The 24,854-nt window shown below is 31.7% G+C and overlaps 2 protein-coding genes across 3 annotated transcripts; one reads left to right on the top strand and one right to left on the bottom strand.

Moving 5' to 3' along the window:
* Positions 1-366: 366 nt before the first annotated feature.
* LOC108917571 (general odorant-binding protein 69a-like) lies at positions 367-7,644 on the bottom strand. Of its 2 annotated transcripts, none has more exons than XM_018724252.1 (6): positions 7,583-7,644; positions 2,388-2,466; positions 1,249-1,340; positions 915-1,017; positions 602-666; positions 367-449 (listed from the first exon to the last, which is right to left on the bottom strand). In XM_018724252.1, the coding sequence occupies exons 1-6, from the start codon at positions 7,634-7,636 to the stop codon at positions 435-437; spliced, it is 408 nt and encodes a 135-aa protein (XP_018579768.1). In that variant the 5' UTR covers positions 7,637-7,644; the 3' UTR covers positions 367-434. The 2 variants fall into 2 exon arrangements, with proteins under 2 accessions (XP_018579768.1, XP_018579767.1); XM_018724251.1 differs by lacking the exon at positions 7,583-7,644 and adding an exon at positions 6,583-6,649.
* Positions 7,645-11,477: 3,833 nt separating this feature from the next.
* LOC108917549 lies at positions 11,478-24,455 on the top strand. The gene is made up of 11 exons (XM_023454428.1): positions 11,478-11,804; positions 12,459-12,534; positions 14,928-15,016; positions 15,994-16,096; positions 17,097-17,161; positions 21,737-21,796; positions 21,942-22,017; positions 22,075-22,166; positions 22,238-22,340; positions 23,670-23,734; positions 24,370-24,455. Exons 1-11 carry the CDS (start codon positions 11,745-11,747, stop codon positions 24,385-24,387), a joined length of 807 nt encoding a protein of 268 aa, XP_023310196.1. The 5' UTR covers positions 11,478-11,744; the 3' UTR covers positions 24,388-24,455.
* The last annotated feature ends 399 nt before the right edge of the window (positions 24,456-24,854 follow it).

Here is a 24,854-nt window from a genome sequence, read left to right as displayed (position 1 = left end):
TTAGGGGACTAGAACTTTATTTTTAATCAAATGGTCCTACACAAGTGGATTTGGGACCGTCTGACACGGATTTGTTTTTGTAGAAGGAAGAGGAATTTAATTTAAATTAGGTAATTTGCAAAAAGAAAGCACAAGGAGGGTCTTTAGTATTTACGAACGGAAAGAAATTGTACTTAATTTTTTAAAACACAGTTTAATTACTTTAGCGACTTTCTGTCAATCACAAGCATATTTCTTTCGAAGGTATTACATTTAAAATTAATCGTTTTATTGTAATTTCAATTCATTTTATAAGAGAATAAATTTTAATTTACGTTACCTACGAAGGAGACCGTCTTTCTTCAAATAGAAAAATAAAACAAGTATTCAGCATTGCTTCTAATTCTATATTTCACTGGTAATATATATACTGTACTTGGTTGAACCTGTTCTATTTACGGATGGGGCAACTGAAAATTAAAAAGTAGATAGGTAGGTATGTAGGACTTAAAAAAAGAGTAAAACATTTTAAAAACAAAAAAGCCTTTTTGTTTTTAAATTTTTTTACACATTTTTAACATCCTATATATGTATAAAGTTTAGTTTACTGAAAAAAAATTACCTTGGGAATATTTTCGCCATAACATTTGATGGTTAACCAGGCGGTGTCACATACATCCGACCCATCTAAAGAAAAAAAAAACATCAGGTTGAATATGAGTTAATCTGTGTTATACAGGGTGTTTTCTAGTAAGTAGGTATATGTCGTAACTGGAGGAAGTTATTCTTTCGCATATGAATTATATTTCGGTATTAGAAAGGAAGTAAAAATTTCAAGAAAGCATAATACTTTTCAAACTACAAAGAAAAAATCTTATGCCTCTATACATACATAATCTTTTTAGGGACCTTTTTAATATTTCTAAATTACTTACATATAGTTCCACAGGCTCGAATTCTAGAAGCATACTTGATTCGAAACTCTTCAGGTATGTTCTCGATAAGCTTTTCATAATCCATAGTACCATCTTCAGCCATCTAAAAAGAATCGTTTCTGTAGATTTTTTTTATCCTATAAAAAGATAACAAATATCGGATTTTTAACTAATGATATTGCGGGAAATAACTACTCTGCCGGTGCAGCATCAAATTACACCCGCAATATCTAGTTATACTTTTTTAGTTTCTATAGATTACGTATCATTATTATTTAACATTATAGTAGACAATTTGATCTAAGATAAAATTTTATATCAAATATATATTTACCAATCCAAGATATTCGTGAACACATTTTACGTAGCATTTCAAATTCTCGTCATCAGCAAACTTGCCGTCTCTATTAATATCCATAACCAAATCTGAAAATTAGTTTATAATAACTTTTTTCATGAACATTGAATTTTTTATAATTATATTTTGTAATTAGCTATAGGTGTCAAATACACAGTGTGACCCATTTATTATATACCGCCCTGTAAAAACCATATTTATTGTGCGATTTTAACTGGATTTTTTTTAAGATGTAAATGGTAGATTGATGGAAGTGACAAGAATATAATTATTTAACTTTTGTTGGTTTCAGTTTCATTATTTTGTTTATAAATTTCTCAAAACAAATATTATTAATAATAATTGTTATAATACCACATTACCAGAACTTAATTAATTTTGTTTTGCTTCATAGACAACTTGATATTAATAATAAATAAATGAAAAAAAATAGACTTCTGAATTGTTGATTTGGCTACAAAATCGTTATTATTTAAAATTCTTCTATAAAATTTGGTATTGGCCCATTTTGGGGGGTCTTGAATCCAATGGCGTAAATATATTTTTTCTCAAAAAATCCCTAATATGAAATATTAGAATTTTACTCCTAAAAACAGACGTAGTACACCTTGAATTTTGTGGGATCACACTCATTTTCCTTCACAAAACACACTTCATCAAGCTCTACATCTTAAAAAATTTCCGGCTAAAATCGCAAAATAAATAAAGATTTTACAGTATGACTTAAAACAAATGGGTCATACTGTATGTTAAATTATACAGGGTATCCGGAAAAGAATCTTATATATTTCAGCGACGGCAAGAATTTGGTCACTTTTGTTCGACAAAAAAGTTACCAGGCAAAAGTTATTAGGGTCCAATATTAAATTTTCAATTCCTAATTTTTTTTAATTACTCCGTTATTATTTGACCAATTGTAACGAAATTCAATGGGGTTGGGTTATTATTGACGTAAAATAGAATTATTTGAACGGCAACAACTTTTCCCTGTTAACCTTTTTATCTGAACAAGAGTAGCTCCTACATCTTTCCGGTTTGTTGCCCCTGAAAATGTATCATTGTTTTCCGGACACTCTGTATAGTTCGCAGGGAATACATAATAAAAATTTAAGAACCTTCTGAGACTCCAGTGCTGGCTAAGCAAGCAGCGCGAGCTTCAGCTTTAGCTGCTATAAATTTACTTTCAGATAGACCCTGAAATGAAATATTTATGTACAGGGTGCCCCAAAGTTCGCAGTCTCGGGCCCATAACAGACAAACGAAAGACGACAGTAAAAAACTGTTTAGATGGCGTGAATAGGGACTCGCTAAGGTCCGTTTTGCACTTGAAAAACTTTTTTTTTTCAAAATTAGGAAAATAAAAAAAATGTCATCAACTTTTTTTCCACACCCATTTTTTATGATTATCTATTTTTCATGAACATTTTTTGTGCAGAAATTTGTCTCTAACTCTTAAGTTACAATAACAAACATTATACAAAAATGTATCCTGTTGTATTGAAATTAGTCTCGATTTAATCAACATTACTGTGAAAAACAATCGCTGTAACTCCTGTCACAAATTTGTTTACATATTAGTTGTTATGTTCTTCTTAAAAAAGGTCATTCTACAAAGAAAAATAGAACAAGACACATAATGACGGTTAAATGGGATAACCAAATATAGAAAATATTAAACAATTTTAATTGTAACTAATAAATATAACAATAACTAATAGCAAAACACAAAACAAAATATAAAATTATGATTATTACTTTAAACTGTTCGATATGCATGCCTCCTACTTCTAAGCATTTATCCAATCTTTTCCTAACTTCCCTTGTAGCTTTAAATAACATTTCTCTTGAAAAAATCTCACAAGCATGTTGAATATTTTTGCTTTAACTGCTCCAAACTTCTCGTTATTGTTTTATATACTTGATTTTTTAATGTTCCCCATAAAAAACAGTCTAGGGGCGTTAAGTCTGGAGACTTTGAAGCCCATTCCACAGGCCCATTAATTCCAATCCACTTTGTTCCGAAAGTATTTTTTAAATACTCTGTAACTATTTTAGCTTTATGTGGAGGAGCACCATCGTGTTGCAACCACATATTCAACCTGAGTTGCAGCGGCACATGTTCAAACAGTGCTGGAAGCTCCTCTTGCAAAAACTGTAAATAGCTATTAACGTTCAATACATTTTCATAAAGGTATGGGCCAATTAGACCAGTGCTTAAGCCTTCAAAAATGGTAAAAAGTGAAAAAAAATTATAGTATGATGAAACCCATTTGAAAAGGAAAAGAATATAACAGAAATGAAAAGAAACATAATTTACGGGCGATCTGAGGTCGGGAAGGTGAAGGGGGTGAGTTTTTAAGGGTAAAAAACGGTTTATCTTGATTTCCGGAAAAACTACAAGTCTTATGGAAGAAAGTTAATTGGCAAAGTTGTAGGTAATAAAAAGATCTACAACTTTTGTATTTACACTTTTTTTACATAACCTCAAAATTTATGTGAAAAATTCAAATAACCAAGTTTTTGGTTTTTTATTTTTGTCTTTTACAGAAAAAAATTTTTTTCACGAAATTTGGTGAAAACTTACCTATTTATGTCCCAAACACGCTGTAATTTTTTTGATTTGAAATATTTATTTTTTCACCTTATTTTTACTTAATATCGAAAAAGCACCCTAATTTTCAATCGAAAATTCTCACGTCAAAATATCTGCTTTTTTAAAAACGTCGGTGGGCTTTTTCTTCGTTGAAATCTCTACTTTCTGATGGTGTAAAAAAAAATATACATTACTATGGTAAGTTTTCTCAGGAAATGCAAAGAAACGAAAGAAGATTCTACAACTTTCTCAAAATATTGTAGATGTCTTATTAAATATTAACTTTATTAACTTATTTGGTTGTTAATTATAATAGTATATTTCGACTTGTAATTTTTTTGTTTATCAATGTAACATGGAATCTTACGTTTTTCGAGTAATTAAAGTGTAAATTTTAATAAATAGCTCAAAATTGTACATAATGATTAGAAAAAAATTTTCGGATTCTAGTTCGTTTCTTTGCATTTCCTGAGAAAACTTACCATAGTAATGTATATATTTTTTTACACCATCAGAAAGTAGAGATTTCAACGAAGAAAAAGCCCACCGACGTTTTTAAAAAAGCAGATATTTTGACGTGAGAATTTTCGATTGAAAATTAGGGTGCTTTTTCGATATTAAGTAAAAATAAGGTGAAAAAATAAATATTTCAAATCAAAAAAATTACAGCGTGTTTGGGACATAAATAGGTAAGTTTTCACCAAATTTCGTGAAAAAAAAATTTGTTTGTAAAAGATAAAAATAAAAACCAAAAACTTGGTTATTTGAATTTTTCACATAAATTTTGAGGTTATGTGAAAAAAGTGTAAATACAAAAGTTGTAGATCTTTTTATTACCTACAACTTTGTCATTTAACTTTTCTCCATAAGACTTGTAGTTTTTCTGGAAATCAAGGGAAACCGTTTTTTACCCTTAAAAACTCACCCCCTACCCCTTCCCGACCTCGTAAATTATTTTCCTTTCATTTCTGTTATATTCTCTTTCTTTTCTAATGGGTTTCATCCTACTATAATTTTTTTTGGTTTGAAAAATTGTCGACCCTGGTCTAAATTAAATGCATTCCAATAGTGCCACACCAAACATTTATTCTATAATGGAATTAATATAGTATGGATTTTCAGTGGCCTAGTAATGTTTGTTTCTTTTATTTGACTTGCCATTACTTATAAAACGACTCTCATCGGTCCAAAGAATGTGTTGTAAAAGTCTATTATCTATTTCCAAATTAACCATTATTTGGGCTACATAATCAAGTCTTTTTTCAGCATGTATGTCAGGTAAGTACTCCAAGTTATTTCGCCTATAATCATGGAAAACCATTGGAGCCCAAAATTCTTTGTACTGAGCTTCTTTTTAAATTTAATGCAAAAGTGGCCTGTTGTATTGAATTTCTAGGATTTTCCTCAAAATGTAATACCCTAGCTACGGTAATTTTGTTACACTGATTTTGAAATTCCTTTCCCTTTTCTTAATAAAAATGCATTTTCGTTAGCACGCAAAATTTGTTCTAATCTGGCAACAGCTTGACGCTCTGGATATCTCCCATGATACAATTAACAGCTCTTCTGGCATTTTTTGACATTCACCATAAATTAAATCATGTCAACTTTTTCATTGTTTGTGGACATTTTCTAATTTTTAGCAACTACTTACTAGTTTGTTTATCGTGCAAGAAATAGCGTTTGACAGAAACTAATATGCAAACAGACTTGTGACAGTAGTTTAAGCCATTGTTTTCACAGCAAGGTTGATTAAATCATGAGTAATTCAAATACAATAGGATACACTTTTGTATGATGTTTGTTATTGTAACTTACGAAGAGAAGAGATAGAGAAAAAATTTCTGCACAAAGAATGTTCATAAAAAATAGATAATTTTAGTTATAATGATCCTGAACTGCCACCAAATGATCCTGACCTGCCTCCAAATGATCCCGAACTACCTCCAAATGATCCTAAACTGCCAGCGAAGGATCCCGAGTTGCTACCGAAGGAATTTGATAATGATTCTGAAGCGGATGAAACTGCAGCAGCTGCAATCGGTATTGTGATGAGATGGACACTATAACTGTAGGTTTCTTTTATTTTTTGTATAATGTTTGTTATTGTAACTTACGAAGAGAAGAGATAAGAGAAAAAATTTCTGCACAAAATATGTTCATAAAAAATAGATAATTTTAGTTATAATAAAAAATGGGTATGTCGTGGAAAAAAGTTTAATACGTCATTTTTTATTTTCCGAATTTTAAAAAAATATTTTTCAAGTGCAAAACGGACCTTAGCGAGTCCCTATTCACGCCATCTAAACAGATTTTTACTGTCGTCTTTCGTTTGTCTGTTATGGGCCCGAGACGCGAACTTTGGGACACCGTGTACATAAGATGAAAGAAAATTGTCGGATTTGTCAACAAAACTACTACTACCTAACGTAGGTTTTTTAAATTTAAAATAATTGTATTTGTAGACGATCAAATTCCTCTTCCTCAAATATTCAATTCAAGAGAACTTAACACTAATACAGATAAGTTGAAAATTTTAGTGTTATCGAGAAATATATAGTTTAAACAAAACTCTGAGCAGCCCTCAAATATAGTTAAAAAAATGGCATTCTTTTAGCTTACTTATTTATTGCAACAATAAAAAGACTGTGGCAACATAACCTCGTATATCACTTCATAAAAATGTTTTTCAGAATTCAGAAAGTAAAAAACATTACCTTAATCGAGGTGAGACAAAATAGAACATATAATAAAGTTACACTTAGATTCATGGCTTCACTTATTGACACAATCGAAAACTGGAAATATTNCAAAATTCTTTGTACTGAGCTTCTTTTTAAATTTAATGCAAAAGTGGCCTGTTGTATTGAATTTCTAGGATTTTCCTCAAAATGTAATACCCTAGCTACGGTAATTTTGTTACACTGATTTTGAAATTCCTTTCCCTTTTCTTAATGAAAATGCATTTTCGTTAGCACGCAAAATTTGTTCTAATCTGGCAACAGCTTGACGCTCTGGATATCTCCCATGATGCAATTAACAGCTCTTCTGGCATTTTTTGACATTCATCATAAATTAAATCATGTCAACTTTTTCATTGTTTGTGGACATTTTCTAATTTTTAGCAACTACTTACTAGTTTGTTTATCTTGCAAGAAATAGCGTTTGACAGAAACTAATATATAAACAGACTTGTGACAGTAGTTTCAGCCATTGTTTTCACAGCAATGTTGATTAAATCATGACTAATTCCAGTACAATAGGAAACATTTTTGTATAATGTTTATTATTGTAACTATTTAAGAAGAAGAGGTAGAGAAAAAATTTCTGGGTATGTTCGTGGAAAAAAACGTTTTTCAAGACCAAAGCGGACCTTAGAGAGCCCCGATTCACGCCATCTAAACAGATTTTTACTGCCGTTTTTCGTTTGTCTGTTATGGGCCCGAAACTTTGAGACACCCTATACATAAGATGAAAGAAAATTGTTGGATTTGTCAACAAAACTTAGTGCTAACATAGGTTTTTTAAATTCAAAATAATTGTATTAGAATATAGATAGTTTAAACAAAACTCTTACCCAGGAACCTCAAATATAGCAAAAAAAAATAGCATTCTTTTAACTTACTTATTTATTTCAACAATAAAAAGACATAACCTCGTACCTATATTACTTTATAAAAATGTTTTTGACAATTTAGAAAGTAAAAAACATATTACCTTAATCGAGGTGAGACAAAGTAGAAGATATAATAAAGTTACACTTAGATTCATGGCTTCACTTATTGACACAATCGAAAACTGGAAATATTAATTAAATATACTCACTTTATATGTACTACTAAATGAAATGCTACACATTAACTCATAATTAAAGTAAATTAATGAGTAAAATTAAATACTTAGCTATTAGAATCGTTTAGCGTACGGTAAAGGTATATCTCCTCCAATGTTATAGTAATTAGTTTTAAGGCATCAATTAATTTTTTTCTTGACTCGAATAGTGTCAAACGCTACTTCCTAACGCTATGCTGCTCTGCTATTCTTCCTGCAGTTGTACAAAGCCTTCTTAAATGATTACAAGCCGCGTTGCCAGTAACTTTATTTCCTTCGCAGCAATTTATGATGCAAATCTATTCATCAAACCTTAAAAAAAATAAATACAGCCCCCTTTACATTTTCTGCTACAACATAAACTTAAATTACACAACACCGGTACAATTAATTATTTTGAATTAATTAACGTCAAATCGGGCTTCTCCGCAGAAGAAAGTTTCGGGGGATTAGGAAGCACCTTTATTTTCGGTCACGGCAGTATCTGACAGAAACCCTTTCGGGAATTAATAGGTTGGCGGAAGTTTTGTTACTAGTTACAAATGATCCGATGATAAAACAACATTAGGCGTTTCTGAAAAATCCCACAAAACTGAAGACGACTTACTCTTTTCCAAAATAACAAGAGAAATGTGGTTAAAGTTATTTTAATTTATCAGTTTTACGTTTTTCCAGCAAGCCACAATTACCTCTGAGTATGTAAGTGTACTGGAGGAAAAGTAAAATAACATGTTTTCAAAATTAGATGTATCTAGCATTCAGTGGAGTGTAGGTATTAATCTTTAAATCCGGTCAAGTTAGCCTTGATCGGTCTTCAATTATTTCAATCTAAGGCCGCACGTCGTCGCAGGGAAATCAAAGACTGGAGTTAGCATGGAAAAATTGCTTTATAAACAATATTTAGTTTGACTTTGTAACACAGGATGAAAATTAAAATATCTTTGTACTAAAAATAGACTGACTTTTTACTTTTTGGCTTAAGGGTGGGAATTTTAGCAGGAAACGCATATGGAAAGGAAGAAAAATCAGTCAAACTATAAAATTGTTTGATATAATAGTTGTAATTCCATGGGCGCATCATTTTAGAGAGTTCGAAAAATTGTTAAATATAGAACAACTAAATGTGTCGATTTTAGTAAAAAATCGTCTTAAAAATTTATCCAACAGACAGTTTTTCTATTCGTCGACTGCACCAGGATAATTATTAAGAATTTCAATGAAAATCACTATTTACGAATTAATTAAAGATATATTTTGATTTGTCAGCGTATATTTTATAGGAAAATATATCAATCTCTTTTATGCTGCTACAAAAATTGCTTAACAATGCGTATTTTTTAGGCGTCTGAACTGTATCTACACAGACAGGGGTACTCAGAGGTTTATTCCATGGAATAAAACGTGAAATTGTTTGCGAAAATACCGAGTAAATGTCGAAAGGATACGGCGGAATGTTTACAAATACAATAACAGGACGTTTGTTTTTCGTTCTCTTGTGTATACATTTTTATTTTAGTCCTGAATCCCTTATAGCCGTAGAAAAATTTCCTCTCGAAGGTAACGTTTTTAAGCGAGTTATTTCGTGCAAATTCGTATCATTCTTAGCGTTCTTAGATAAAAAAAAATAATTCATTCAAAGCTAGATTAACATTTTTTTTATTTTTAATTCCGTAAGGAAGAGGCAAATAAGTATACTTGTAAATGTAATTCGTGTATAAAATATAAAACTAATACAAAAATGTTACTGACTAGTAGAATAGGACTAAAAATACACATAAAATTAAAATTAACATTTTCTGTCGATGTGCTATTAAGAAGTGTTTTATCAATTATAAAGGTACATTATTTCATTTTTGAAACGTACGTAAACTAAAGTATTTACTAAAGAAAATATCATAATGGTCTTGTTAGAAGGTGAATAAGAAAATCGGTTTAGTTTAGTGGAACCCATAGCAGACATGAATTAACAGGGTCTGTTCTAGCAGTGGATATTATGGAATTTATTAGATAATATGCTGCGGTGTGCCCAATTAATATAAATCATCAATACCTACAGCAAAAGCTGGATCTATATCACAAAGATATAGTACTCTTCCTAACTGGACAGTTCTTGCACCAGCCAATTGAATTTGCTGCCGTCCAGTTTGGATTGGAATTAAAAACAATCTGTCGGTTTTAATGTGATTTCCTCTTTTTTTGATCAATTTCTTGTGCAGACGGATAGGACATATTTGAGGATTGTCCATTAACTTAACCATTTATTATCTGCCAATATTTTGAAATCACTTTGTAAATTTTTAGAGAAGATTGGATTATATTCAATGCGTCTTTTTGGGTATCACAGATTATCATTTTTTTCTTTAATTCTTCCCAGAACTATGATCATTTGGAACAGAAAAACGGATGGACGGATCAATTCGTCAATATACTGTGTTATTGTGGGTATAGTGAGTTATAAAAATGTATCTCGAGGTTAGTCTTTTCTTCTTTTCTAAAAAAATTTCTATTTGTGGAAGGATATTTTTTTTAATTCGTGAAAATATGTCATCTTTCAAATGGTAATAATACCTTTCCGTTTAATTTTCAACGATAAGAAAAAGATCTACATTTTTTCTACACAAAAAAATCAGTTTCTGTAGATTTTTGGCATATTTTCAATTATTTTGCAATACGCACACAATTTGCACAGGAAAGTACAAATCTTAGAGAAAATTTTAAGCCTAAGATGAGTCACGTAAGTGCATTACTGTATGAGTTATTGAAACTCGAAAAAATAAATTTTTGCAAAAACTACCAAATATTTTGCATTTCTACAAAAATTCACTTATTCTACTTGCCAAAGACCGATATATTCTGAGTTTCATAAAAAAATCTTTTTTGCGTTTTAAAGAGTTTTAAAAAAATGCGTTCTACAAGTTTTGTCTAAAATATAATTTTCTAAAATGTTTAAACTGTTTTTTTGCTAACTTTGGACGCCACTAAATATCGTTCTGGCAATATTAGAAATATTGAAAAAGTTTCAAACCTCAAGTGACAAACTAAAAGGATTATAGAATTTATATATTTAAATTTATAGAACAATATTGACTTTTATAGTAATTATTAATTAAAATTATATCAATGTTACTGAGCATGCGCACTAAAGATAATTTCATGTAAGCGAAATAGCCTCGTAACAGGATATCATTCAAGGAAAGTTTGGTTCTGGTTAAGAGTACGTCTATAATAAACCACTTGAAGAAAAGAACACTCGATAAACACACTGACACAGCACAACACCAAGAAAAACAATAAAAATACTTAGTAGAACTAGAAAATGCCAAGATTAACCAAAACAGAGAAAATGCGCGGATGGCAGCGATAACATAACAAGAGCTCATGAGGGTATTCTTTCCGAGCATGCGCATTAGAAATAACGCGGCTAATGTTAAATTTTTACTTTATTTAAATTTCGGAATATTCTTTTACATCGTTTTTTGTAAGTTTTAAGCGCATTGGTTGTTCTTAAATACTTCTAAATCCTTAAAAAAATTAAATTAATTTGAAGTTGTCCATTTTTATTGTATCTATGTAAATATTACACAAGGGTTATATGTCACACTAAAATAGTCTATTTGCATAAGGAAAACGCTTCATCATTTTTAGGACGCTACAATGTTGCACTCTGTACCTACACATTTTCGTTAGTTTAATGCAAATCCTTGAACATTTTCTTGGTGCATTCGTCAACACAAATTAAATCAGTACAAAAACTGTTGTACCTGCGTATCGTTAGCGTTTAGTTTTCGGATTGCGTGCGATACAAGGAAACAAACCTTCGTGCTCCCGTTAATCAAACCAATTCCCCAGGAGATGTAGGACCCAGTTGCATAATCCCCAATTACCCCGACAGCCGGTTTCGGTCCTACGTTAATTGCTGTGGAGACAACGCAGCTTCCTGCTAATTAAATCTGGCATTAATGAAACGCTTTATCGGAGTTATAAAACCCGATATCGCCTCGGGAGGTGTCAGTCGCGTGCAGGTTCAGGAGAGACGTTAAAAAAAACAATGCTGATAAGATTAGGTGCCGCGTGCGGCTGTGTCCTTTTAGTTCTTCCTCTAGTTCTTGTGAGTATGAATGGAATAGTGGGTGGCGGAATTGTCGGTTTGCATATCTTTGAGCGATTGCCTAATAATAAATTGCCTAATTTGCCTAATAATAATAAATAATTCGTGTATGTGCATTAAAATTCCTGATTTGCACTCAAAATTCAGAACCTCAGTTTAGCGGGGATACATTGAGCTTAAAAACACAAACTATTTATCTTCAATTTTGGTTTTATTTTGGGATGCATAACTAACAACGTAATTTAAGAGTAAATATTTTTTTGTAAAACTGCCATTAAAAATGGCATTTTTTATTCACTGATATGTGAATTGATTTTATAATGTTACATGTAAAAAACACTTTTAACACTAGTGTAAAAAAACTTTTAATACTAGGGTTAAAGATAAAATGCTATATACTACTATGTCCCAAAGTGATGGGACAGAATTCATATTTTTTTACAGTTGAAATTTAAAAAAATCGCTGAAACAGGTAAACCCCGTATTTTCTTCAAAATCCATTTTTTTTAGCCACAAAATTTACAATATTTAAGAACAGCTTCAATTGTAGTTACTAATAAACACTAAACAACTTACAGTATGGTAGAATTGTGTCATAATTATTTTATTTAAAAGTATATGATGCTTTACTACAATTCTATTGCGTTTCTCTAGAGCATAAGTGAAGAACTTCAAGAGCTGGTGGACATGCTTCACAATACATGCGTAGGAGAGACGGGGACATCAGAAGGTAAAGAAAGCAACTAATCTTGTATACATAAATTTCAATGTCACCAAAAAAATGTTCTATAACAAAGATGATAGGGAGAACAAAGACAATTTATCTGAGCAAAGGCTGCCGTTTTCCGGCACTGGGTAACTTAGGTGGGGGAATTATTATTTTAAAACTTTGTGGTATAACTTAACTGCACAACTTGGTTGTTCAACAACCGTATGGCTTAGTAGTGGTAGTTGGGAAGAGTGGGAAATTGGCGGCATAATACAGCGTGGTAAAAAAGTTCTGCATAAAATTCATATTTTCGTGAGACCTGTCGATTTTTATTTGATCCAGGGCACCTTGTTATGAGGAAAATTTTTTTTTCGATAATCCACTTACGGCAGCGATGACATTTTTTTTTAAATGACAACGCATATTTTTTTCGTTCGAAATTGATGACAGTGATAATTATCTAAACAACGGTGTGAAAATTTCGATGTCTTACATAACAATTTTTTTTAGAAAAATGCACCTTAAGTTCTTATAAGTGATAATTGTCTACTTACACTATTAATGGCTCCGAAAAGGACAAAGTTGACAAAATTACATTTCAAACGAGTAAAATTACACTAATGTTTGTGTAAGTCTAGCGAAATTGTTCGAATTGCCCACCCTGTACCATTTGGCATTGTCCTAAGCGTGTGTAAACGCCGTCTACACTTCGTTCAAGCATTCCCGGGTCGATTTGATTTATTTCAAAACGAATACGGTTTTTAAGTTCTTCCAAATCACCTGGTCTGTTTGTGTACACACGCGATTTCAAATAGCCCCACAAAAAAAAGTCTAGAGGTGTTAAATCAGGCGAACGCGGAGGCCACTCGATTGTTCCGCGTCGCCCGATCCACCGGCCAGTAAACGTGTTATTCAAGTACTCCCGTACTTGCACTCCATAATGGGGCGGTGCACCATCCTGCTGAAACCAAATTCTTTCCTCAGGAATATCAGGATCCTCGTTGTTCGGGAATAACTCTGCTAAGCTTGGGACCAAATCGAACCGCAGGAAATCCAAATAGCGAGCAGCAGTTAAATTTTCCTCGAAAAAATACGGGCCTAAAATACGACGCCCTATTATTCCCGCCCAAACGTTCACCTTTCGGGGGTGCTGATGATCTACTTCTTGCACCCAGTGCGGGTTTTCCTGAGACCAATACCGGCAGTTATGTCGATGCACCGATCCATTAAGATAAAAAGTAGCCTCGTCAGAAAAAATTATGTTCTTGAGGAAGTCGGGGTCTCCGTTACATCGATGCATTAAATCTTCACAAAAGTGGAGACGGCGGTCTGGGTCGTCCTCAGTCAATGCATGTATCAAGTGACCCTTATAGGGGTGAAATTTCTCTTTTTTGAGAAAGTTCACCACAGTTACATGTGAAATATCATTGTTCAATGCAATCGACCTTGTACTAGAATGAGGGTTGTCCTGGAGCTCCACCAGGATATTCAATCTAGTTTCATCATCTACTCTAGGACGACCCGCACGAGGAGCATCTTTCACACTACCAGTTTCCTCAAACCTTGCCAGTACCCTACTAACCGTAGATTGCGTAATTGGTGGTCTGTCAGGGTACGTTGCATTAAATAATTGGCAAGCTTCTTGATGGGTTCGTAACTTATCGCCGAAACCAATCATCCTCAAAATATCAATTCTTTCGCGTTCACTAAGTTTTGCCATTTCGAATTAAACGATTTCACCAAAGAATGTTAAATCGGTACTGATTTTTAGTCTTCAATATTTCAGGTAATCTACTCCTTTCAAGTAAACATTTCTTTGGATCTTTTTTTTTTGAGGAATTTATCGGCAAACTCGAAGACAAAAAGTCGACCTTAATTTGCTACATACTATTTGGATTTTGTGCGATTGAACTTGGTTCTAAATTTTGCAGTTTAATCAGGATCCTGACAATATCTGATGAATAATTCTGCAAATATTACATAACACCAGTTGCAACTTTTTCTCTAAGGCATTTGATCCGTAAACAGCAAATTATTGCATTCAAGAACATAAGGTGCACTTTTCTAAAAAAAATGTTATGTAAGACATCGAAATTTTCACACCGTTGTTTAGATAATTATCACTGTCATCAATTTCGAATGAAAAAAATATGCGTTGTCATTTAAAAAAAAATAATTATATCATCGCTGCCGTAAGTGGATTATCGAAAAAAAAAAAATTCCACATAACAAGGTGCCCTGGATCAAATAAAAATCGACGGGTCTCACCGTTTTTCGAAAAAAAATTGTTTAACGAAAATATGAATTTTATGCAGAACTTTTTTACCACGCTGTATATGCTTTATCTATATCTTCTTACATCTATGGTAATAACTGACAATAGGGGAGTGTATCATTGGATAATTTACTTTTAGAGGCTATAGAGAACGCCAAGAAGGGAGATTTTGCTGACGATGAAAAATTTAAATGCTACTTGATGTGTATTATGGTCCAAATGGCTTGTGTGAGTATTAAAACTCTATTCTTGAATAGAAAACGTTGCAATTGCTACAACTTCACCAAATTTATATTGTCTTCGAGTGTTAGATGTGCAGTGGTGATGTTACCAGTCTAGCATTGGAGCTCATTCCCTTTCTAAACGTGGAAAAGTGAATATCAGTCATTAAATAAGATCAAGTAAGATAATCTACTTTGATTTAGGTATAGATAGGCTCAACTACAGGTGATCTGATCTTATATTTAGATATATAATATAAAACCTTCACTTATATTTACGAGATCGAAGGTACCTGGCCTACTATTAAGATCTCCTGCCTTTATCACTCCTATTGTGGGCTCTTTTCTTGACAAAGATGAATTGTGTCAAGCTGTAGATATTTTTCTGCTTTTTGTGCAATCTATTATTACTGACCGTTGTTGACACTGCCAACTTAGAAACATAATAAAGGATGACAAGATTGCTAATGCTAATATAATAAAAATATACAATATTACAGATGTGGAACAGATTTACCTAAAAATTCCACATATCTATATAAATTTTCGTTACTTTAGATATTAAAATACGTCATTTGCTCCCAAATCAAAAATATCCTTGTGATCTAGATTGCTCTTTTTGGTATTCAATTCAGACAAGCAAAATTTGTTAAAAGAAAAAAATTATTTAAAAGCATTAATATTATAGCGGCCCCTGTATACCTAATTTTTTGAACAATCATACTTTGTTCGATATTTCCAGGAAAATGATATAGAGCTTATATATTTACAGACAAGAAATTTTTCGGTTAAAATTTTGTATTTCTAAAATTCTCAAGCTTCCAGTAAATACATTATAATATATACGATAAAAAATAATAATCATGCTATTTACGGAATTTATTTTTTATTATGTTTTAAGAATTTTGTATATAAAGTGTTATATCAAACTTCACTATGACGTCGAGTAATAAACGAAGCTGTGTATGGAAAAAATATTTTCAGATAGACGAAGACGGAATAGTAGATGTGGAGGCGACCATAGCGGTCATTCCAGAGGAATTCCAGGACCTCGCAGCTCCGATTATTAGAAAATGCGATACGCAAAGTAAGTATAAGTAATTTAATATAAAATTTCGTGAATTATCCCGCTCGGTGGGGTCATAAATCACGGATATTAGATTGAATATTGGAATTCCTCCACCGAGTCAGGTCAAATTTATTGCTACCATTAAACTGAAAATTTCACTGGAAAAGTTTTTCCCATTAATCCTAATTTTTTTCGGCGAAGGTGTGACATAATAAAGGATTAACGATTTCACGTTATTCTGGCGTTTTTATGTGGATATACCCAAAAAAAAAAGATTGATGATTGAACTTGGAACAACTCGTCTTATTTCTGACGCTTGTTTTAGACTTTTTGTATATTTTGGCAAAAATAGTATTCCATAGTATTCTATAAAAAAACAAATTCAATATCTGCTTAACAATGTTAAACATTCAAACAATAAGATTATTAAATTAAATCTGCTAATTAAACAAACCCTTCCACACGTGTGATAAATTATAACATGGGGAATACAACGACGTGAGGTATCCAAAAAATCCTGAATAATTTTTCCCTAACCCGGAAGCTTTTACTCTCACTTAATTTTGTAATTTATCAAAGCTAGGGTTGAAGTGATGGATGTGTTAGTTTGGTAATTAAGTTAAAATTTATCGTCGAGATAGAAAAACAATTTTTGCGCATGAGTTAATTAACTAGCCCTTTAACGTCAATCAATTCGAAAGTAAGACGAAAATAATTGTCATTTGCATTTTGCCATTTTCAAAAAAAAGACGAGGATATGTCAAAAATAAATTATCATCGATAGATCTCGATCTAATTTTTGGAAGATGGAAGACAAAATATCGGCAAATACAAAAGTTTTGCATAATTATTTTTATAAAATTTTATTTAGTGTCAAAATATATTTTATACTTTATTCTCATTCACTATTTAAAAAATAAAGAAAATAAACCTGTAAAATAAACATAATCATTAGACTAGAATTTCTAGATAGTTATAATTATAATTAATTATTATATTATTACTCTTTTATTTTCAGAGGGATCCACCCCTTGTGAAAGTGCTTGGCTGACGCACAAGTGCTACTACAACGAAAATCCAGATGTAAGATTTATTTAATTCTTATTTAACTCTCACAAGTCTGCAAATGGTCACGATTTTCATTGGCTGACCCTTAGCATTCACTTGAAATAATGATTTATTTATTAATTTGTCTCGAAATTATATATAATATACAGGGTGGTCCTTAAGTAATTGTACATAGAAGTATGGTAGATTTGTGACTTTAAAATATTATGATTTGAGCCAACTTGCCTTAATAAAATATTGATAATAAGAAAGATACAGGGTGTTAAACGTGAAATTTCAAAATTTACTTTTCGCAATAACTTGAACGTTTTTGGACATTTAAACCACGCATGTGGTTTATGTGGCGCCCTCTAAAAGATACATTAAATTAGATACTAAATTATGATTTCTCATACCAAAAAACCCCCAGTCAAAAATTTTTTTGTATAAATGTCCAAAAACATTCAAGTTATTACGAAAAATAAATTTTGAAATTTCACTTTTAACACCCTGTATCTTTCTTATTATCAATATTTTATTAAGGCAAGTTGGCTCAAATCGTAATATTTTAAAGTCACAAATCTACCATACTTCTATGTAGAATTACTTAAGGACCACCCTGTATAAGATAAAAAATCTACTTAGTTTCGAATGCTTTAGTGTGGCCAAAAAATCGAAACAGTTAATAAACGATGTATGTACAACATAAGATTTAACTTTTATCTGTTTCAGGCTTACTTCTTAGTATAAAACCTGATCCTGCGCGAATATTTACTTTAATTGCATTGAAAATTACTGTTCAGTATGTAATTATGTACAAGTAGGTATAATTTAAACATATTTAGGTTGCAATAAATGTTGTTACAATTTGTGTACTTTAATTCAACAGTCTAGATAAAACAGACAATCTTACTCGTAAACTATATGCTTTGCATTATCTTCATCTTCATCTTCATCTAGTGGTTGGTCCTTTAAAAAAAAAGTCCCATAGCACTGCGGCCTAATTAGGCCTATTGTGCGTCCCACTACTAGTCCTATTCAGCAAGTAGATTTGTCCTTTTTACAAAGTCCAAAAGCTTCCTTGTTGACACTTCTCTCAATTCCTTGGGTTCCAAATAAGGTCTCCCAAGGAGCGTCATTAACTATTTGAGATATTAAAAAAAATTGAACTCACTGTAGATGTTTGGTAGTCTTTAACTTTAACACCGCATGCACCATACGTTGACAAAATTTTACTTGACTTTTACGAAGATGACACTGGCCGAAAAAATGTGACTAACTTTCCAAACCGGAAACTAGAATATACTTTCCTGGAGATTTCGACTCGCTGAATCCGAAACGGACCTCACAGCTGCTCCACCTCATCCACCTTAAAATGCAAAAGACACGGTTTTTCTTTATATTTGAGGTTAATTTGTTTTATCTGCACATTATCTACTATTGAATAGCTGTACCTAATAGATGATTCAATTATACTTCAGAATTTTTATATTTAAAACAGCAGTAGTTATTTCAACAAATGATTGAGGCTAAATAATTAAATATTATCTCAATTATTTGTTAATTTTCAATTTATGTGGAGGGACTTAATTGTTACAGTGACCACCAGAACGGTACTATAAATAATTTCTTTAGTGCCTGTAAAATTACCAGGTATTTAATAAAGTAATTTTTCTAAAATACTAAATTAGTTAGCATATAAATACAAGATTTGTACAATATTTTCAGGTTTCTAATCTCTACTAGACGATCGATATGCGTCGAATAATAATTGTGTTTCTCTTTAATTTTTATCTAAAATTGAGTATGGTGAGTAAAATTGTAGTTTTGAAATTGTGAATTTGTTTTATTATACTTTTTAAAATATAAGATATGTTATATGCGTGTTATATTCTAGCTTCGTACAAATTTTTAACCATAGCTAATTTGAAATATGTTTTTAATTTTTAATACAAAAGAAGTTAAGGGAGCACGCTTTGTTGTACATATATTTTCAATTTCCATATGGTTAAAATGAAAAAATGTATTAATTTGTTCGGTAGTAAATATTTTCGTTTTTTTTTGCAGATATCCTACACTTTTTCGATTTAAAAACGCTATTAGCTTGCAATACTTCCTTATATTCACGTTGTTCTTGATTTGCAAACTATCTTTTATCATAGAAAAATTAGACACCTTCCAGAAGACCAGTTTGGTTTTCGCAAAAACAAAAACACTATCGATGCAATAAATAGGCTAATTGATGCTGTCGTGGAGGCAATGGAGAATGGAAATTATGCGGGATTGATTTTGTGCGACTTAAGCAAAGCATTTGAAACCATTAGTCATGAGATACTGCTTGACAGGCTGACATATTATTATGGCTTCGAGGATCAATGTGTAAAACTATTTAAGTCATATCTTAATAATAGAAAACAATATACATCAGCGAATGGCATTGATTCAGACTGGAGGTACATCAGGATTGGGGTACCGCAGGGGTCCGTCCTGGGACCTGTACTCTTTCTAATTTATGTAAATAAGTTGGGGGATGCAGTTCCTGGAGTGGAGACGGTTCGCTTTGCTGACGATACAACATTAATATTGCGGAATCATGATATCTTAAGCTTAAAAGAAAAAATGCAAGAAACACAAAATACAATCTCTAATTGGTTTCTAATGAATGGCTTACACTTAAACAACTCAAAGACCCATCGTGTATTTCTTTCTCGTAGACAGCTAGACAACAGTGATGTAACATCATCTGTGAGGTTTCTAGGAGTATTTTTGGACACTAAATTGACCTGAGAAGGTCATGTTAATTATTTGGCCAACAAACTCAACAAGAATATCTTTGTAATCAGATAGCTGGCTAATCAAGTTGTGTCTTATTAACAACATATTACAACAGTTAAAATGTTATGAACCTTACAGTAAAAATACTCCCACTGTTGATAGGTAAAATTTTAATTAGATTTATATAATATTTGACGGATGTAAAACAATGTATGTTGTTGCAGACAGAATAAAGTTCTAATATTTCTAATATTTCTAACTTACAATTTTCTTCGAAGTAAGCCAAAAGTATATTTTCAGTATAACTTGTTTGCTACTTTCTTCATTTAATTCCATACAGTGCACATGGAGCGGCGCCTCCACCATTTTTTGTTTTTAATTTTTAATTGTACATAATTACTTTGTTACAACCGTACATATTTTTAAAATAAGAACATAGAAAATCTTACTGTCTGCTGATGTAATTTTCATTAACAAAATTTGACAAACGCACTTTATGCATAAAACAAAATAGAAAAACAAAATAATAATAAGTTAAAGTAAGTTAAAAAAATAATTTAAAAGAAAGAAAACTATTAAAAAACATTTTAATATGGGCACTTTCCACCTCCACACACTTCCTAAGTCTATGAATGTTATTTATTTGTATACGAAAAAGCAGTTCTGGGGTAATAATTTAATAGGTTCATACGTTTTTGAGGAACTTCTGAATGGATATTTCGAGTTTTTGCAAATAATTTAATAAAATAACATTCGTAGTCTTAGGAAGTGTGCGGAGAGAAATTATTTTTTTAACTTTAAGTTATTCTTGTTTTGTTTTTCTATTTTGTGTTATGTGTAAAGCGTGTTTGTCAAATTTTGTTAGTGAAAATTACATTAGCAGACAGTAAGATTTTCTAGGGTCTTATTTTAAAAATATGTAGGCTTCTAACGTGGAGGCGTCGCTCAATGTGTACTGTGACAGAAAATCACGAATATTTCGTAAACTGTTAATTTTACCGAGTTGAAGAGGTTATTATCGTTGGCAAATTCTTCAGGGAACTTATTTTTGATACAGATAGATTGCGATCGTTATCTATGTAAAAATTCTGGATTGTTTCCCATTGGGCATAATCCGTCCCTGGCGTTCTGGACATAATGAAGTTTCACTTACAACATCATATACACATGCGTTATCGATCACCAAATTTGTATCATGCTGAAGTTAATGGTTTAGAGACTGTAAATAAAAATAACTTTTTAATTTTTACCTTTGAGGTCCCGTAACTTGTTAACGAAGGCTCGTATGAAAAAAAAATATATGAAGGACTGATATTATTTTGACTTCATCTATCTGTACCTAATTTTTAGGGAAATATAAGGACACCCTGTATATTTCAACATATCCATTTTTTCATCTTGTTAATATTTGTGATTTCATTTGATATTTTCTAAACTACATCCGCTACTAACGATTGTAGTAATTTCAAGCGTTAGATCCAATTATTTTGCTATTTTATATATATAAATTATATATATACACCTAACGTACTATTAAATTTACTACAAGCATGGTAATTTTTTCTCTAACTAGCTCTAAATTTTTTCAATTTAATTTAAAAATCTTGTTAAATGATGTGTGGACAATTTGCAGAGCAATAATTTAACTGAATTAGACGGCATCAATTTCCCTCAATGACTGTAATGAAAAACAAACAAATTAGCTTTTGTTATTTTTTGTTAACCACACCTTATATGTATCAATGCCAGGAACCTCCGCCCAAGTATAAAAATGTGGAAATTCACAGCATTTGTACAGTTTACCATCGCGACATCCATACGTAGCAGTAAACAAAGGGCGAAACCATGAAAATCTGTGTTTTATTTGTTTTGTGTGTGGGATTCCCAGCTTCAATGGTAAGTATTGTTCCTGTATAGTATTTTTCCAACATAAAAGGTATTTCTCGTTTAAAAATAGGTCTCTCACATTCATTTGCAAAGTGAAATTAGTACCATTTCAGTGCTAACATATTGTATACTATAAACGTTTTTTATCGTTCAGTGTAGTTTAGAGGAATGGAGGGCAATGGGGGCTCCGATTCACAAAACCTGCGTGGCAGAATCAGGAGTAGACGAAGGTGGGTTTTAAGCGAATGCATATAAAAAAGTAGTAGTTAAGCCTAAAAATGTTTCAGTTCTTATCGAAAAGGCGAACTCGGAAAAGGTGCTGGAAGACGACGAGAAACTGAAGTGCTACATATTGTGTCTCATGAAGCAAAGTGGTTGGGTGAGTATTAAAAAGATTTAAAAAAAAGTTTTTTTTATTATTTTCCTGCGTATCTAATGCAATTTTCACAGATGGTCGATGACAAGACGATTGACGTGGAAACTGTCGTAATGGTTCTACCGGATGAAATGAAAGAAAAAGCAACCCCAGTAGTAAGAGCATGCGGAACAAAAGGTAACACAACCAAAACACGATCAAGCATATCAATTTGGATCGCTCATATGCCGCATATTCAGGGTCTTATATTCTTACATACACCTTATATTCTTATTATACTTTTGACCTTTAGAAACATACTTATATCATAGTAAGTTGGTTTTCTCAAGTTTTATCGTGAAATTTTTTTTTAACGATTTCTTCGTAATTTTCGTACCTCGCCGCTGGACAAGCTAGTATAACCTCAAACAACGAAGCTCGTTAGTTGTAGCGCATATATGCTTGAGAACTGCTGTATACATCGTTGTCAAATCCCATAATTTAAAGAGGAGGTTGAAAATTTTATTAGAAAACAAATTTACTGCTCAGGTGAGTTACTTTTATTGGGTTGGTATTCGCCAGGTGCTCCATCATCCCACATAAACTAAAATTTAATTATTTTAAATTAGATAAACTATGAAACAATACCTAACGGATAATATATCAGAAAGCTCAAATAGTAATAAATAAATAACGATAAATTAAATGCACAAAAATAAATAAATAATATCACCTGATTGTTGCAGCGTGTGCGCAAAATTTCCTCCATTTAGTAGTTATTGAAGCTTTTCACCTCCGAATTCTTTGAAACTGAACCGGTCGACTTGAAATTTGGCAGATAATTAGAGAAAAGGTCAATGAACATTAGTAACATAGCGCCGATTGACGCTGGAAATCGATAGAGAATCAAATCTTGAGCAAAAAATCTTCGAAGAGTTTTTTCGAGAAATCAATAGTTTTTCACTTAGGGGTAGTTTTTACCCCTAAAAAACAAAAAGCATCAATCGGGCTTATGTCACTTTTGAACTTGAGCTTAAGATGAGCCTTATTCTAAATTTTCATGCAAATCCATGCAGTTTCAAAGAATTCGGAGGTTACAGTTGATTTTCAGCTTCAATGACTGTCCTAACTGGCCCTTCCTGTTTCGCCGGATTAACTTTTAACAGTTTTTTACCTGTTTACCATCCTATCATTTTATACCAAGTGTGAAGTCAACTGACAGTAGAGAAGGCTTGCCTCCGCCGCCTTTCGTAGGGGTTATAGTTTACATTTCATTTGTTTATTCATGGCTTAATGTTGATGTATTTTATTTATTTCGGATTAATTTAATATGTCTACCTCCGATTGAGTGATAAAACTGAATAATAAAAAAGAGTAGAAACGAATCGTGTTTAGATTTTTTATTTTTTAAATAAATTTACCTTATTTTTTAGACAACGCAACGGGTTATATTAATAAATTTGTTCTTTGTGTTATGCACCCGTGACAAACCTAAATATTTAGGAATTTATTTATTTATTTTTCCAGTTGGTGCCAACCCCTGTGAAACTGCCTGGTTAACTCACAAGTGCTACGCAGAAAATGGACCCAATGTAAGACGTTCACCCCACATTCAAATTTTTTCTTACATTAACAATGGGACACATTAATAACAAATTTTTAAAAATTTTGGAATTTTGGGCTATGTTTCGAATACTGTTACACCAATGAATACGAAAATTTGTTTTTTTTATAAGAACTTTAAAATAGTATTTATTTCGTGCATATTGATAGAGGGCGGTAGTTAGATAAATTTTATAGTCCGTATTAGAGTAAAAAAAATTATAACTAGGCATTTTATTGCACCTTATGACGGTGAAGGCATGTAGAATGATAATATCAAGAAACAGACACAAAAGAAGTGACGCTAAGTGAGCACATTGCAAATAAGTGACAAAATAACGTGTTTTTTCACTTTATTTTGCTGTCCACGAAAATCTAGACGACCTATCGGAAAATTAGTCATTTTATGTTGTAGGCAATAAAATTACCTACAATTTAAGGTACCTAGAGCCATATTGTTAACCTGTAAAATAAAGGTATACCTATTCTTGCATTAAAAAGCATGTCCACTAAGTTTTTCAATTCTATTGGTGTATTAAGAAGTGTCCCATTCTTAATGAAAAAATGATATTATATTTTTTAAATATTCTAACGTTTCTACTAATACATTTTTTATTGATTCTAGGCATATGTCCTTATCTAATTCATTTCAAGAAGGTACTCGAAAATTGCTGTAACTGAGTAAGGAGGTTGAATAAACTTTTAATATACTATTTTGGTTTTTCTTCCCTTCATTAATTAGTTTGTAGCTAAAAATAATAAAGTCAAATTAAAATCAGTGATATAAAGTCCTTGCTTACAGCTGAAAATAATGAGTATGACAAAAACCGAGAAGTTTTTACAGTTGTTGGAAAAATAAACACCTTACTAAAAATAATCTTAAAGCGTAACATCACTACAGAGTACTGAAAATGAAAGTGGATTGATTTTCGAAACGTCAAAATCTGAAATGCGCTTTTTTCAGCATGAAAATTCTGGTTAGACCTTTTGGCACAAGGGTTTATTCTATTCACAGCCCCATAAAAAAAAGTATCGGATCTGGTATTCAGACCCATCTATTTCCATGTATTTTTTTCCGCTGAATCCGAATCTGCCTTCAGATTTGGCCCA

Source organism: Anoplophora glabripennis, unplaced genomic scaffold (assembly GCF_000390285.2).
Source record: "Anoplophora glabripennis isolate ALB-LARVAE unplaced genomic scaffold, Agla_2.0 scaffold80, whole genome shotgun sequence".
Classification (NCBI taxonomy): domain Eukaryota; kingdom Metazoa; phylum Arthropoda; class Insecta; order Coleoptera; family Cerambycidae; genus Anoplophora; species Anoplophora glabripennis.
Note: the sequence above shows the minus strand (reverse complement) of the source record. Positions and strands in the feature narration are given on the sequence as shown.

Excerpts from the sequence above, each read along its gene's own strand:
- LOC108917571 (XM_018724252.1), bottom strand. The coding sequence starts at position 7,636 with ATGAATCTAAGTGTAACTTTATTATATCTTCTACTTTGTCTCACCTCG. Across the intron at positions 2,467-7,582 it reads TTTGTCTCACCTCGATTAAG|GGTCTATCTGAAAGTAAATT; the intron begins GTAATATGTTTT and ends ATTTCATTTCAG. Across the intron at positions 1,341-2,387 it reads CAGCACTGGAGTCTCAGAAG|ATTTGGTTATGGATATTAAT; the intron begins GTTCTTAAATTT and ends ACTAATTTTCAG.
- LOC108917549 (XM_023454428.1), top strand. The coding sequence starts at position 11,745 with ATGCTGATAAGATTAGGTGCCGCGTGCGGCTGTGTCCTTTTAGTTCTT. Across the intron at positions 22,167-22,237 it reads TCATGAAGCAAAGTGGTTGG|ATGGTCGATGACAAGACGAT; the intron begins GTGAGTATTAAA and ends CAATTTTCACAG. Across the intron at positions 22,341-23,669 it reads AAGAGCATGCGGAACAAAAG|TTGGTGCCAACCCCTGTGAA; the intron begins GTAACACAACCA and ends TTATTTTTCCAG.